Here is a 16,419-nt window from a genome sequence, read left to right as displayed (position 1 = left end):
AGACGCCGGCAGAGCAGACGGAGCGGCTGCGGCTGTCTTCTTTCCTTGCTTACGAGACGGAGGAGAAGGACTATGACGCGCCGGAGCAGCCGGAGCGGCGGCGAGTCTCTTCCGCCCTTGCCGACGAGGCAGAGAAGGAGGAGGCTGGCTGCTCGGGCGCGCCAGCGCAGGCGGAGAAGGAGGCGGAGTGCCGCCACGCGCCGAAGAAGGAGGCCGAGTGCCCTGATCGTCACTCGCCGGAGGAGGAGGCGGTGGAGGAGGCGGAGTGCCCTGACTCGCCGGAGGAGGCGGAGGCGTCCAGTTCGGAAGGTTGATGAGCTCCTTCCGCCATAGGCATGGAGTCTTCAGAGCAGAACCCAGCCGAGTCTCCCCTTCACCGGTAGGGTGGTCAAGCTGGAGGTCCTCAAATCCCTCCGTTATTTCATCCACCATCACCCTAGCACATCCTTCTAGAATCGTCCGACAGTGAAAAGTTGTGCCGGGTTCAGTAGGAAAAACAGAGCCAACAGTCGCCTTGACCTTCAAATTCATCCATTGCGTCATAAGGTGGCAATTTTGAGACTCCGTGATAGCATCCACGGGATAGCTGGCAGGAGCCGTCAAGACATGCTCCGGCTGAAGCAGCTCGGTGGAAGCCACGCTGCTTCTCCGCCGAGATGGCGGAGTAGCTTCGAGGGAAGTTTTGGCAGGTCGCTTGCTGCGATTTGCTTCTCGTTCCCCTATCGCTTGTATCCTTGCGTGCAGCGCCTGAATTTGGGCATGCTCCACCTTTCTCCTCCTCTCCTAGCATTTGTAACCGCCTGCGTCCGGAAAACTTGCATATCACGGAACGGAGCCTGCCGTGCCTCGTGTCCGTCCAGGGTGCTCAGGATTCCCGAGGGCCATTGTGAGCTCGTCGTTCTCTCTGTCTGGAACGAACGTCCCTTGCTGCGCTGCATCGATATAGTGCTTTAGCTTCTTGACTGGTATGTTCATTTGCTCGTCCGTCCAAACGCATTTCCCTGATACAGGGTCCAAGGTTCCGCCAGCCCTGAAGAACCAAGTCCGGCAACGGTCTGGCCAGTTCATTGTCTCTATGAATGACCTTTCATGGCTGCTTTCTGACACAACATATTGACATCAATTAAAAAATGGAATTGGCTTGTGACAGGAGGCTCTTTAGGCAACACAGTATGAAGTCCAAATGTTTTGAAAGATTGTTTCACATGCTAGGCGCTCTCCTGCTTAACAGATTAACCAGCTGCGAAGACCACCTCTTTGACACATACTCCGATGACGTCTGTTTTGAAATCAACAAAATCCAAGGCTGGAGCAGGGGCAAAAATGGCCCTCCTGAACGTAGATATTGCTTGTTGGGATTACATGCATGGGCGATCTGGACAAGTCGTAATGATTTAGGTTTCCGTAACCGGTTTTCCATTCCCCCTGATCAGGCACTTCCATGGCTTTGTCGCTTATTGTGCATTGAAAGCAGCCTGGAGCAGCCTGGTGATATAACTTTGTCGTTGTTTGTGCGTGTGTAGTAGCCTCGAGCTGAAGCAGAGGCAGATTCCTGAGTGCCAAGTGGCTGACTAGTGGAGCTCATTGATAAGCCGCAGGCCGTACACGAGGGCCTGACCACGATCACCGAGGTATGGTATGCTCTCCTCCTCTCCTTCCTTTCCCTTCCCGCCAAGTGCTTGTGTGCAATGTCACTGTTGTGAAGACCATCATAAGCTTAATCTGAAGGCATTCAAAGTTGTAATACACTTATTACCAAGTTAGATGTTGCTTGGCTTGTCTATGTTGTAAATGTGATCAAGAGAGAGATTGGAATTTGAAGAGGATGGTGAGTTCCACAGTCTAGACAACCTGTCATACCTGACTGACTACATGTCGTGTTAAATTGGAGACAAAGATAGCAAATTTATGATGGGACTGATGCTTCGCAGGAAGATGGCAATTTTTTTTATCTTGAACTTGTGACCCTTTAGGTTTGATCTTGTCTTGGTGCTTGGATTTTGTTGCGATTTGATGCTTTCGCTCACTGGTGATGTGACTATGTTTTGGTGTGTGTGCAGCCCAGAGCGGAGCAGAGGTTGATGCTGATTCCTGAATGCCAGGTGGCTGATTAGGTGGTGCTGACCAACGCGTGGAGCTCTACTGGCTCCCAAGAGTGCAGCCAGATGTATGTTCCTACTGCCAAATCGGGCTTCAACTCCTCAACCTCATTGTCTGTCTGTGATAGGTGCCGCCGCCCGCCACTTCCTGATGCTTGTAAATAGAGTAGCAGGTGAGTTCATTCGTAGCTTCTTGTCCCTGGTGGTGTGATTATTTGATTATAGCAAGCATTCTTGTTCACGGGGAACATCTGTAAAATCATGCCATGTTTGTGTGCTGCAATCCGAAGCATGGAGTCAGTATATGCTGGTGTGCCATTTTTGTTGATCATGTGGTGAAGTAAGTTTAATTGCTAGTAGATAGATGTTGAAGTGGCATCCTGAATATAAACGCTTGCATCGCACCAACGGCCGTTGTGGTTAAATTGCTGAATGTTGAAGAGGATATTTTTATTTTTGCTGTCACCGTGAGATTGAGAACGATTCTCAATATTTTGCCGGCTGGCAGTTGTTTTGTCATGTGTCCTCATATTGCCGGCTGGCAGTTGTTTTGTCATGTGTCCTCATATTGAGCGGTTTCCTTGTGGAGAATGGTTCTTCTGCACCCACTCTCAGTGCATCCACACAAGAAAACATATCAAAACATTTCAAAAAAATCTGAAACTGCATGGAAATGATCATCAACAAATATTAGAGAGGCTTGCAAAATTTGGTGGTCAAATAACATTCGAAAAACTCTCTACAAGAAAGACAAAATTGCAAAATCTGCTCAAATAGTGTACTTATATTTTGACTAATTTTCAGTGAATTTGTTTTTTTTGTACAGACCTCCTCGAATGTTATTTGACCACCAAATTTTGCAAGCCTCTCTAACATTTGTTGATGATCATTTCCACAAAGTTTCAGATTTTTTTGAAATATTTTAGTATGTTTTCTTGCGTGGGTACAGCGTGGGTACATCGAAGATGGGTGCAGCCACTATTTTCCCTTCCTTGTGTTGTGTTGTTGGCGAGAGGGACCCCTCTCTTCTTTCTTGGTGCAGAAAAAATAGAAGCATATGAGAAACATACATGCAAATAGACGTGTTGAAGCTGCAAGTACGTACGTACGTGTGCATCTGAGAAACATACATGAAAATAAGATGAGCCCTATAAATTGAAAAAATCTTTATCTAATAATAAAGCAAATTGGGTTTCTTCCGTCCGTCATGGCATTTTTCAGAAAAGTTCCTCTATTTCAGAGAATTCAACCTGCAGTCCTGTTTTAAGTTAAAACGAATCATTATTTTCGTATTTTACACAAAAGTCCCTATCTTTTCTTGAAATCAACCCGCCGTCCGGATTTAAGTCACACCCGAGCCGTTATTTTATATTTTTTGCAAAACCCCCTAATGTTTTAGGTAATTCATCCGTGGATCATATTTAAGTCAAACAAATGCTTTTTAAAATCATCCATATCTTTTAAACCGTAACTCTAATTTGAACATGTTATATATGAATTTTGATTAGAAAAATATGTAGAATATGAATATGAGATTATTTTTACCTGTTAAGTATTTTTAAATATTATTTTAAATATATTTGAGTCAAATCAAATGATTTTCTAAATTATCTGTATCTTTTAAACCATAACTTCAATTTTAACATATTATATATGAAATTTTATTAGAAAAATATGTGGAATCTAAATATGATGTTAATTTTACCTGTTAAATATTTTTAAAATATTGTTATGAAAGCAAACTTATAATTTATAGCGCAAGATTCGATTTTTTTTCATACCGGCGGCGATCCGGATTGCAAATAAACACCCTACCATAACCATATACGGAAAAGAAAACATCAATAACTACACATGCATACCTCTGAAAAATGTTGCAAGGGAAAACAATAGATTTCTCATCGCGAGAGTGAGAGAAAGCGAGCGAGCGAGCGAGCGAGAGAGAGAGAGAGAGAGAGAGAGAGAGAGAGAGAGAGAGAGAGAGAGAGAGAGACGCCTTAGGATTAACCATATTCAACACACGTTTTTGGTTGTTTTATGTGAACACCGAGGCCATCGCCGGCGAGGGTGAGAAGGAGGATAAGCGGCAACACAAATATGATGCCTCGCAAAAATTAAAGGAGATGGACCTACTGTGATCTTGAGTGATGATTGTTGAGTTAAAAGCGTGTGTTATGTTTTCTCTCCCGTTGCAATGCACGGGCTCTTTTGTTAGTAATAATAATAAAAAGATAATCCTTATAAACCGGAAAGGAGGAAGTATGCAATTGGCTGCATGCACTTTTTCTCTTGTGGTTTCCCGAGTCCAGTAAACAGCCAGAGGTTGGCATGCACTAGGTGTTGGGGCGCACCCGTGGCGCGCCTCTTGAGGGGGGAGCTGGGCGGTGCCTGGTTGTAGTCGACCCTTTAACACTTTTTTCTATTCTAATTAGCGTTTGGGATGATTGCTTTAATTAACAAACTTAGCAGCAGAAATAGTATATATATATATATATGTGTGTGTGTGTGTGTGTGTGTTCAAAAGCTTGTGATAGGGCCAAAAGAAAACCATAGGTTGTCACAGGATAGAGCATAATTGAAAGTACTTAGTGCTAGATTATATTGACACAGGGGTTGCAGTGTCTTTGATGGTGCATCTAGAGGCGGTGCACGATGAAAACCAGGCGGCGCCTTCAAGTGATCCTGAAACCAAATGCACAGACGTCTCTTTCGCGAATGTTAGCACGACGACGAAACTCAGACCAGTTGGTGGTTATAGTGGCCCTCTTGTCGAAACTAACGTTAGAACACCGGTTTCCAAAGCTGAAATACAAAGTTAGTTTCAGAGAAGCAACATAGTTTACTATTAATAATATATCATGTAATTATTAGTCCGTGTGTTCCATAAGAAAATACATTATCCTGCTAAAACAACCAAGCTGCGGCAGTAAGAAAAGTACCCAGGAACACATATGCAGGAGGTGATTATCAAAACAAAAGGACTGGTAAATTTAGCATCAACAAATGTATAATTTTTTGTTTTCAAATTCATAGTTTAACTCGAAAGCAAAAAAAGATGGGCCAGAAATCAACATATGTTAAACTGGTGCTGCCAACAGTTCTATAGTTAATCGCTAATCATCAATCTAATCTAATTTCACTGCATACTCTTGTTGGGGAACGTAGCATAAATTCAAAATTTTCCTACGTGTCACCAAGATCTATCTATGGAGAGACCAGCAACGAGGGGAAGGAGAGTGCATCTACATACCCTTGTAGATCGCTAAGCGGAAGCGTTCAAGTGAACGGGGTTGATGGAGTCGTACTCGTCGTGATCCAAATCACCGATGACCAAGTGACGAACGGACGGCACCTCCGCGTTCAACACACGTACAGCCCGGTGACGTCTCCCACGCCTTGATCTAGCAAGGAGAGAGGGAGAGGTTGAGGAAGACTCCATCCAGCAGTAGCACAACGGCGTGGTGGTGGTGGAGGAGCGTGGCAATCCTGCAGGGCTTCGCCAAGCACCACGGGAGAGGAGAAGGACTTGGGAGAAGGGGAGGGCTGCACCAGAACATTGGTATGGCTGCCCTCCCACCCCCCACATATATATAGGGGCAAGGGAGAGGGGGAGGCGCAGCCTTGGCCCTTCCTCCAAGGAAGGGTGCGGCTAGGAGGAGTCCCTCCTCCCCAAGGCACCTCGGAGGTGCCTTCCCCCTTTAGGACTCTTCCTTTCCTTATCCTTTGGCGCATGGGCCTCTTGGGGCTGGTGCCCTTGGCCCATATAGGCCAAGGTGCACACCCCTACAGCCCATGTGGCCCCCCGGGGCAGGTGGCCCCACCCGGTGGACCCCCGGGACCCTTCCGGTGGTCCCGGTACAATACCGGTGACCCCGAAACTTGTCCGGTGACCAAAACAGGACTTCCCATATATAAATCTTTACCTCCGGACCATTCCGGAACTCCTCGTGACGTCCGGGATCTCATCCGGGACTCCGAACAACATTTGGTAACCACATACAAACTTCCTTTATAACCCTAGCGTCATCGAACCTTAAGTGTGTAGACCCTACGGGTTCGGGAGACATGCAGACATGACCGAGACGTTCTCCGGTCAATAACCAACAGCGGGATCTGGATACCCATGTTGGCTCCCACATGTTCCATGATGATCTCATCGGATGAACCACGATGTCAAGGACTTAATCAATCCCGTATACAATTCCCTTTGTCTAGCGGTACGATACTTGCCCGAGATTCGATCGTCGGTATCCCGATACCTTGTTCAATCTCGTTACCAGCAAGTCTCTTTACTCGTTCCGTAACACATCATCCCGTGATCAACTCCTTGATCACATTGTGCACATTGTGATGATGTCCTACCGAGTGGGCCCAGAGATACCTCTCCGTCACACGGAGTGACAAATCCCAGTCTTGATTCGTGCCAACCCAACAGACACTTTCGGAGATACCCGTAGTGCACCTTTATAGTCACCCAGTTACGTTGTGACGTTTGGCACACCGAAAGCACTCCTACGGTATCCGGGAGTTGCACAATCTCATGGTCTAAGGAAATGATACTTGACATTAGAAAAGCTTTAGCATACGAACTACACGATCTTGTGCTATGCTTAGGATTGGGTCTTGTCCATCACATCATTCTTCTAATGATGTGATCCCGTTATCAATGACATCCAATGTCCATGGTCAGGAAACCGTAACCATCTATTGATCAACGAGCTAGTCAACTAGAGGCTTACTAGGGACATGGTGTTGTCTATGTATCCACACATGTATCTGAGTTTCCTATCAATACAATTATAGCATGGATAATAAACGATTATCATGAACAAGGAAATATAATAATAACCAATTTATTATTGCCTCTAGAGCATATTTCCAACAACTCTATAGCACTGAAAGCATATTGATGAAGTGACAACAAGTCCATATCTCCAAAAACGACAACTCCTTGTAAAAAATTCTTTCCCAGGATAAGGAGGAGCATCAAATAATAAACATAGATCCATGCTGGTAATATAAAATGCATAGGTCCAACATATCTATTAATCCATCTAGCTAGAAGCCTAGAACTTCATATACATGTTCCAAAACAGTGAAATAGCAAGATCCAAAACACAAAATCAGATCCATGACTATGTATGTGTGGGCTCCAGTCACAAATATGTTGGAAAAAATATTAAGCATCGGCTGGAAGCAGTGTAAAAATTCAGAGACGTTCATGGCATTGTAGAAAAAGGATAAAATGCCTTCCTTCGCCAAACCAAATGGACATGGCTTGCTGATCCAAACCCGAGTAGCTCCCAAATTCTCTATGTTTTGCTGCATCAGGGTAGAAATGAAGGAGAAGAGACACGAGAGAACAAATCGCTCAATTCATTAGGACTACAAAAAAGGTTCTTCGGGAATATATATGTTTAGAAAAGCACATACCACTCTGTCTCCCTCCGAAAGCCACCACGAGCAACACCACAATGCACGTCCAGAGCAGCACGGTGGTACCACCCACAGGCTAACCCATGCCGCCGGCCACGCCTTCACGAAAGCGCCCATCTGATCGGTAGCGCCTCGCGGGGAAGATCCGCAGAACAATAAAAGCAACTACATTCTTCGGCATTATATTTATGTGTACTTGATGTAGAGAGAAAGCTACAATAAATACATGGCTCTTCTAATTGGTAAATCTGCATGGATTATGTAAACATCAACCAGATTGGTGCACAACACTCCCTAGAAACATCTATCTAAGTAAATAGCAGTAGTAGAAAAAGGGGCTTTTGTCCCGGTTGGTAAGGCCCCTTTAGTCCCGGTTTTCGAACCGGGACTAAAGGGTCGGTACTAATGCCTCTCCCCTTTAGTCTCGGTTCTTACACGAACCGGGACTAAAGGGCGCGGCCACATGGAGCTCCACCTTTAGTACTGGTTGGTAACACCAACCGGGACTAAAGAAAATTTTATGATTTTTTATGATTTTTTTTTGATTTTTTTAATTTTCAAATTTCTGAATTATTTTAACCTCTAGTGTGTAATCACCACCCCTCATCACTGCTCAACTTATCCTCTAATTACCCCTCATCATTCCAAATCATCTAACTTCCCGAACGGTCACCCATCCTCCCACTCCCCCAGCCTGAGCACGCTTAACTTCCGGGTTCTATTCTCTCTCGTTTCCAAGTCTGCACTTGTTGTTTTCCTGACAATAGTAAGATGTCAATCCTATTAACCTTCATGAATTTTGCTTGAGCATGAAGTGACACATTTCACTGTTTGAGTTTGAAACTATTGTTTTAAAAACAATAATTATTTAGTAACACTAATATTTCTTGAATAATTAGTTTGACCACAGTTTGACCAGATTTGACCAAAATTCAAAATAACTGAAATAATTATTTAGTAACACTAATATTCTAGAATAATTAGTTTGACCATTGTTTGACGACAGTTTGACCAGATTTGACTAGTAATTTTTTCGATTTTTTCCACTCTAGATCTTAAAAGCCCCGTAACTTTTTTTTCTGTTAGGTTTTTGAGAATTTTGAAAATTGTTTAATGGGGTTCCCCGTTAAATTCGGATGTAACTTTTTGAGTAGATGATTTTTCATATAATTTTTTTTTAATCCGAGTTCGTATGCAAAAGTTATGCCCATTTTACAAATTCCAGAGAGATTTTGCAAATAAAGTCGAAATTCATATTTGTAAATTTTCCCAACAAGTAGACCACATATCACATGGGAAACTTATTTTATTTTATTTTTTGACATTTCCATCATTTTCTTTCGTTTTTTCTAAAACTGAAAAGGCGGTCCGGGGGGGGGGGGGGGAGTTTGAAAATGGGACCTTTAGTACCGGTTCGTGCCATGAACCGATACTAATGCCTCAAAACCCATCAGTACCGGTTGGTGGCACCAACCGGTACTAAAGGTCTAACCTTTAGTCCCGGTTGACCTTTAGTCCCGGTTGGTGCCACCAACCGGGACTAATGGGCATCGCACCCTTTACTCCCGGTTCGTAGCACGAACCGGGACTAAAGGGCCCAGGTGAACCGGGACTAATGCCTTAGCCGCACGAACCGGGATAAATGCTCACGTTAGTCTCGGTTCTTGACCGAACCGGGACTAATGTGAAAACTGCCCCGTTTTCTACTAGTGTAGGTACAAAATCTCCTATAGTAAACCAGAACGAATGATTTAGGATCAGTAAGCATACATATTCTAATGAACATAAAAGAAACCCTCCCTAGAAACACATTCTGATGCAGGTGCAGTCATCGTGACCTTCCATATAATTCAGGACAGAAACATCTATCTAAGTAAATGACAAGGATAAAGACAGACGAAATTAAGTTGATTAGCTTGTATAAGTAAGGATAGTGGCGAGCTCAGGTAGCTTTAAAATATGTTTTTTTAGAAGAAATTAAGTTGAGTATAGTTGTATATACCACCTGAAAATAATGCCTTTAGTATAAACTATGGAAGCAATTTCATATGGCATCGCTTAGGCCGAGTTTGGCATTGTATTTTTTTTTTCAAAATCATACTACTCTAAAATCATAGTATTGTGATGATGAGTTTCATCAACCACCAGATGTGTATTTGGGAGGAAATTTTCAATCTGTAATTAATTTTTTACCTACGAAATCAGAACTTAAACTTTGTTGTTGCTTCAATACAATAAAGAGACCTGCCCATTCAGTTTTAATTTGCAAAAGAATGGCTTTCGTCACTCAGTTCTCTTTCTAAAACTGAATGTCGCAACTAATCACAAACCTCACACAATTTGACCAGTAAAGCTAAAAGGACGATATAAAATAATGTGTGCATCCATACGTCAAGTGCAAACTATGAAATAAGTGTCTTAATATAACTTACGTTGTTCATAGTTTGCACTTCATCAGAATCCAACGGCTCAGCTCAGGCCATCAATGGAAATCTAAACACTGATTAGTAAGGAGGTTAAATACATTCTATACAACAAACTCAGTACACTTCCAGATAGTAGTATCCAGCTTTAAGTTCAGACATTAAATATAGAATTGCATCAGCCATTTTGGATAAACAGAAAAGCATACGCTATTCTAAAGATCATTCTGTATATGTAAGATCTGCCTTGCTATAAAGCTGACAAAAGAAAAGATAAGCCAACTTTCTAAATCCTAACAAATAGACATGTTAGTATCCAATTTTAATGAGTGCACCTTCAGGATAAGCCAATAATCACCATTGACTGATTATTAGAGCTTTTCAAGTCTCTGAATATATTTTGTTTATTATAGCCCGACTCTTCCAAAAAGAATTAATAAAGAAGGGCACACTCTAGTTTATTCATGAATTTAACACATATGGCAACATATCTGTCATGAAACAGCGGGGAGAAGATTAATCTTGATATCTACTACCACCATTCCTAAATTACAAGTTTTAGAGTGGTTGGGCTTTTTTAGAACCGTTCGTTGATGCCGATTTAACGGCAGACAAATACGAAGTACTGGGTAGTACTCCGATGAAAGTACGCGAAAGTACTAAAACGAGTGGGACCGGTACTCATGACAAGGCGGGGACGCGTTTTAATCTAGGGGCAGTTTAGTCCTAGGAAAATTTGCACGCGCCGCCCCTCTCGTCGAATGAATAACCGCCGCCATGGTGCTACACATTCCACAATTACTCATCGGCGGCCATCTCCTCCCTCTCCTCCATGTCCACCGCAGTCATCTCCTTCTTCTTGCCGCTGCAACTTCGCTCCACTCAGGCAACCCCCCCCCACCCCCTCTTCGATGGCAGATCGAGCTGATGGCCGGCAGTGAGAACACCGACTTCGTGCAGATCGCCGGCGGCGACCAGGTCAAGTTGGCCACGTTGAGGGAGATCCGTTCTTGGTTTGACAACACAAGGCAGATGAGCTGGACGGCAATTGCCACTCTCAAGAATTTGACGAAGAAGGAGAGGGCAAAGCTTTTCCCCCAGCCCGCGCAACCGATTCAGAAGATCGAGATCCTCCTCTGGGTGATGGAGCAGGCCAATTCGTCCAGCGAGTGGACCAGGCGGAGGTGGTGGGTGTTCAGATCCAGGGTAGAGCATCCACTGGATCAGGAACCCACCGTGCACGAGGTGCCGTTGCAGATTGTGCAGCCTCCAACCGAGTCACCGGAGACTTCGAAGCGCAAGATGAGGAGGACAATGGTCGCGACCTCGCTTCCCCGCCGTTCTCCACGCTTCCCTCGCCGCTCTCCTCATCTGAACGGCGGCGGTAGCTATGTTTAGAGTAAGCTTCCCCACTCCTCATCTTTTTACTGCTCGTGCTTACATCGTGGTGATACTGATCATAATAGTTCAGAGAGGGAATGCTAGATGGCATTTTAATCTCAATGAATTGCATGAACATTTGAGTACATGGATTTGGAGGATGGATTATGATGTATGTGAACCCTAGGCATCATATGAACCCTAGGAAAAATTAGTAATGTTGTAGTGGTAGACACTGAAATATTTTGGTACACACCGGTAGACACTGAAATATTTCGGAACTGCCCTAGGCAAAATTTGTAATGTTGTAGTGGTGGACACTGAAATATTTCGGTACACACTGGTAGGCATTGAAATATTTCGGTACTGCCCTAGGCAAAATTTGTAATGTTGTAGTGGTAGACACTGAAATATTTCGGTACACACCGGTAGGCACTGAAATATTTCGTTACTACAATTTCAGTACACACCGATGCACACTGAATTATTTCACTACTGCAGTTTCAGTACACACCGGTACACACTGAAATATTTCAGTACTGCAAATTCTATACAAAGTTGGCATTTTGTCATTTATGTGTGAATTAATCCATGCATCATATGGCCTAACTTTGTACATGAGTTTGGGTCAATTTCATGTCTATTTATTGTTAAAATTATTGTCATGCCATGAAACACAAGACAAGTCACTGACCCAAGCTTGCAAACATGCCATATCAATGTTGCTGATATGAAATATGCATGTTTTCACCTAGTCTTGTGTCTGAATTAAAACTGAGCATTTTTTCTTGATGGTATCCATGGATCTAGAACTCCTATGAATTTGCTCATGTTGGATATTTTGTTCTCCATCATTTGTACTAGCATTCCGTTCGATTAGATGCCATGACAAGACCCCTGGCATATTTATTTTCTTGCCTCCAACATCACATGTGTGTTTTGCAGGAAAAAACCTGGAGTTCACCAGGCTGGCTGAAGTTGTGAGGCTGGGAGGCTGATGGTGCTGCTACTGGCTGATCCTTCTTCTTTCAGTTTTTGTTCGTCATTTCTCAAGCCATTGGACCAGGGCTACTTCCCTATGTGCTGTTAATGTATTAAGTAGTTCCTTCGAATTTGTAGTATTAGTTAGTTTGAATGTGGAAGTACCTTAATTTTTAGGAACGAAATGTTGCTATGTATGACCAAGGGTTTCATACCTCAATCTTTGGATAATTAATTATGTGAACTGTTGGATGTGGCGCATAACGAAACGCCTCTACCATTGATACTAGTTCAACATGTCGGTCCAATTAGAGACCAGCCACTACCATATAGAACAGTTAGCATTTCATACTACAACCTGGCATGTACAAAACATCAAACAGTGGAAGCACATCCCTAAGCACCTTGCATTGTACAAGGTCTTAGAGACAAGCCTCTACCATATATAACAGTTACCATGTCACACTACAGCCTATAAAACATCACACAGTGGAATAATCATAGCTAGTAGAGCATTAGGTACCAGTTAATATGAGTAGATATAGGTACGGTAATACACGACAAGTACTCGCAAACAAGAGCTAACATAACAAGTTCATTTCAGATTGATACATGGCCCACCGCAGTTCTAAATGAGGTGGATGGTGATCATCATCCTCAAGTCATGGCGACGGGTGTTCGCAACAGTGAGTAGGATGGCCTGTCCTACCCGAAGATTCTTGGCACGAAGGAACTTCTTCCACCCTGCCCTGCTCAAGACAGTGCGACCGTCCGTGTCCACTGCATAGGCACAGCTGGTGATGGAGCCCGTTCTGGTAAGGCGTAGTCCAGCAGCCATGCCTTCTTCGTCCGGGTCGATGCCACAGCTATCAAGTAACCTCTTAGGTAATTTCTGAAAACAGTTGACATGATCATATACATTAGTGGAAATAGCAAAATAGTTGACATGATATATGATCATGTCACGTGCAATTATCAACAAAGCATACACTTCAAGACACATATATCATTGGATTCAACACTGAGCATATATATCATCACATCAGTACACTATACGCCAAGCATCAAATTACTATAGTAATTAGGCATATCATTAGATTACTGCGTACACTAAGCATATCATCGCATATTACTACACTACATGCATGTCATAAAATTCTTCACTAAATGAATTCTAAACTAGGCCTCTCATCACAGTACTACAACATGCATATCATATGAACTACTACACTAACTAAGCATGTATATCATGTAATTACCACACTAAGTAACATACCATGATATGCCGTTTAACATTCGTCCTTGTGAGGCGGGTCACGAATGGCTTCCCTAGGTAGTCTTCACGTAGCGGAAGCATGTCCCAGAGGTTGCCAATTTCCTCGTCGCCCAGTCTGAGTCCTTGGGCATACAGGTATTCAACAAGTGGGTTCTCATCATCATCAGAATCGTCATCATCTGAATCAGCACCATCTTCCTCCTCATGAACTTCATCCTCACTATTCAGAATCAAATTTAGATAGATAACAGAAATCCTGGGCCTATCTTTTCTGAAGGAGAAGCTGATCAATTCACCCCCACTAAGACGCATGCGGGCGATGAAACGATCCCAATCATCTCCTCCTATTTGGGTTATCTTTCGCCCCTTCTCGACCTGCATAGTGTATGGGCCCCCAAGAGCATCGAAGGTCACGGTGTCTGCGACGAGCTCACTGAATGCCAATCTCACATTGCATGGTACGATCTATGTAAGATAAAAACAAATAACAAACACAATACATTAGTGGAAATAGCAAAAAAAAAACAAAAAGAATGTACTGTCAGAAGGTTCATATAAATTGTTACCGCTGCAAAAACAAAAGAAGGCTGGAAGTAGATGCCGAACAGCGTGGCAGTAGAAAGGCTGGTCCGGCACCGTGAGTTGCAGCGTCCACATTGTGCTTCCTCCATTCTACACAGAACGTGTTGAACTCTAAGTTGAATTGTACATAGTACAATACAAAGATCATACATATAATAAATCATAGTGATAACCTATACTGGCAATGGCCAATCAATCTATTTTCTATCATCTACGTAATAAAGCAATGCCAATGACAATGGCAATGCCCGTCTCATCTAAACCTGGGAATAGTTCGGCATCCAAACTAAAACCAGTCCAATCCACAGCACACATCAAAACCAAACCAATCCAGATATTTTCATTTAGAATCTAGACCAAACCGAACTATACATGCTCGTCATCCAACCCAGTCCAAACCGTTTTCAACTTTTGGATTGAATCCAAAGGTTCAAACCATGGACAAAGCCATACACGAGGGCACGTAATGAATCTAGGTCAGACATGGCGTCAAAGCTCGAGAGAGGCGACGAGCTCCGGCCAGCAACAACGGCTCTTGGATTTGAAGCAGTAGTAGGTGGTAGTGGTGGCTCAAACTAATTGATTGATTTGGTCTCAAACCATAGAAACCAAATCAAGATCCAATCCAAAAACTAAGTTTCAGTCCAAACCAATCGGCTCAAATCCGCCTCCGTAGGGAGACGCGGTTGGGGAAGGGAAGAAGAGGGGAGATCTCACGTACTTGCCGGAGTTGGCGGCGGCCGCGCACCGGCAGCTAAGAGAGGGGTCGTCGAGAGATGGCGGCGACGGCGGCGGCGCTGGTCGAGAAGGGGAGAAAGAAAGATATGGAGTGGTCGAGACGGGGAGAAAGAAAAATGTGGTACATGTGGTGGCTCGGTTGTGTGGATGACAAGGGGACCCACTTGTGAGACCGATAGCAATTGATGGCAAACCGCAGGAGGTGCACGACCGCGTGCACGACCGCCACGTCCCCACGTGGAATGGGGACGGCCGGGTGGGTGTGTCAAGTCAAATCAGCACCCGCGGCTTCTCGGTAACTCCAAGAGGCAGGAGCAGTGCATTTCTTCCCCAAATCGGGTAGAAAACCCTCATCCTCTCCCCACCCTCTCTTCCTTCCTCACCACCTCACCACCCTCCCCTCCTTCCTCACCACCCTCCTCCCTTCCTACGCCTCCCTCCTCCTGTCTTCGATCGACGATGAAGCGCGGGCGTGAAGATGCGGCGGACGAGCCGGAGGCAACCATCGGAGCACAGCAGTCTGCTGCCGTGGCTGTAGCCGTGGGTGCAGCGGCTGAGTCCGCCGTAGCGGCGGAAGCTGGCGGTACAGCGACCGTTGTGCCTGCTCCCGCTGCCATCGCAGCCGTCGAGGCACCCGTCGGCGAGCACAAGGTCGGGGAAGATCTGGAGGAGGAGGAGATGAGAAGGCGTAAGCGCAAGGTGCATGACGAAATCGAAGAGCTCATGGAGGAGAACGCCATAAAGGAGTTCGACCTAGATAGCAGGAAGGGCAGCGACTTCGACGAGGATGCCATCGATGAGCTAACTGAGGTAGTACTCTGTTTTTTGCTCTGTTTTTTATGACATTGGGGTTTTTCTTGTAAACTAGATGAGCATCAATTTCACTTGGGCGTGCTAGTTCTACGTATGTAGGATTGTAGGGATCTAGCATAGATCTTCATGTTGGATGTGGATTTTTAAATCTGATTCATATTCTGATTCCAGCAGATACTCTGGGTTTTTTCATGGCATTGGGGTTTGTCTTGTTTCTTTGGCTCAATTATGTATGTGCACATACGCCTTGTTTCTAGCAAATAGATAGTTGCCATGTTACACATGTGTACTTTCAAAACATTGTAATTAAAGTCAATGTACCATAATAGATTAGCTGAGTTCTTCTATGTGTACTAATTCACTAATTCACAGGAGGATGACGACGACGTGGACTACAGCATGGACAGTAGGCACAGCAAGAGCCGGTACACCCTGAGGCATCTGATTGCTGGGAAGATCAAGTACCGTTTCTTTGGCAAGATTGGATGCCCTTTCTGTTGCAAGGTGATCGGTGGCGGCATAGATGGCATGATCCAGCATGCCTTCAGCACTGGCAATGGACATGGTAAGAAGCATAAAGCCAGTACTCTGGCTAAACATGCTGCCTACGCACGCTTCCTCGAGATTGTCAAAGTCAATGAGCCCTACAACATGCATTGAAGAAGGGAGAGAAGTGATGTGCTGCTAGAGT

At 44.3% G+C, this 16,419-nt stretch overlaps 1 protein-coding gene across 1 annotated transcript; it reads right to left on the bottom strand.

The window, feature by feature from the left end:
* Positions 1-12,947: 12,947 nt before the first annotated feature.
* LOC147978661 (uncharacterized) lies at positions 12,948-14,473 on the bottom strand. Its single transcript, XM_087516649.1, has 3 exons — positions 14,162-14,473; positions 13,596-14,060; positions 12,948-13,211 (listed from the first exon to the last, which is right to left on the bottom strand). The coding sequence occupies exons 1-3, from the start codon at positions 14,339-14,341 to the stop codon at positions 12,948-12,950; spliced, it is 909 nt and encodes a 302-aa protein (XP_087372775.1). The 5' UTR covers positions 14,342-14,473.
* Between the last annotated feature and the right edge of the window lie 1,946 nt (positions 14,474-16,419).

This window comes from Triticum urartu, chromosome 3A, assembly GCF_056163025.1.
Source record: "Triticum urartu cultivar PI428250 chromosome 3A, HENAU_Tu73, whole genome shotgun sequence".
NCBI lineage: Eukaryota > Viridiplantae > Streptophyta > Magnoliopsida > Poales > Poaceae > Triticum > Triticum urartu.
This window is presented reverse-complemented; position numbering and strand designations above follow the sequence as displayed.

What these genes read in the sequence shown, in the direction of transcription:
- LOC147978661 (XM_087516649.1), bottom strand. Translation starts at nt 14,341, where the DNA reads ATGATTTATTATATGTATGATCTTTGTATTGTACTATGTACAATTCAA. An exon ending in CTTCTTTTGTTTTTGCAGCG is followed by an intron (nt 14,061 to 14,161) that starts GTAACAATTTAT and finishes TATCTTACATAG; the next exon opens with ATCGTACCATGCAATGTGAG. An exon ending in ATGTTAAACGGCATATCATG is followed by an intron (nt 13,212 to 13,595) that starts GTATGTTACTTA and finishes AACTGTTTTCAG; the next exon opens with AAATTACCTAAGAGGTTACT.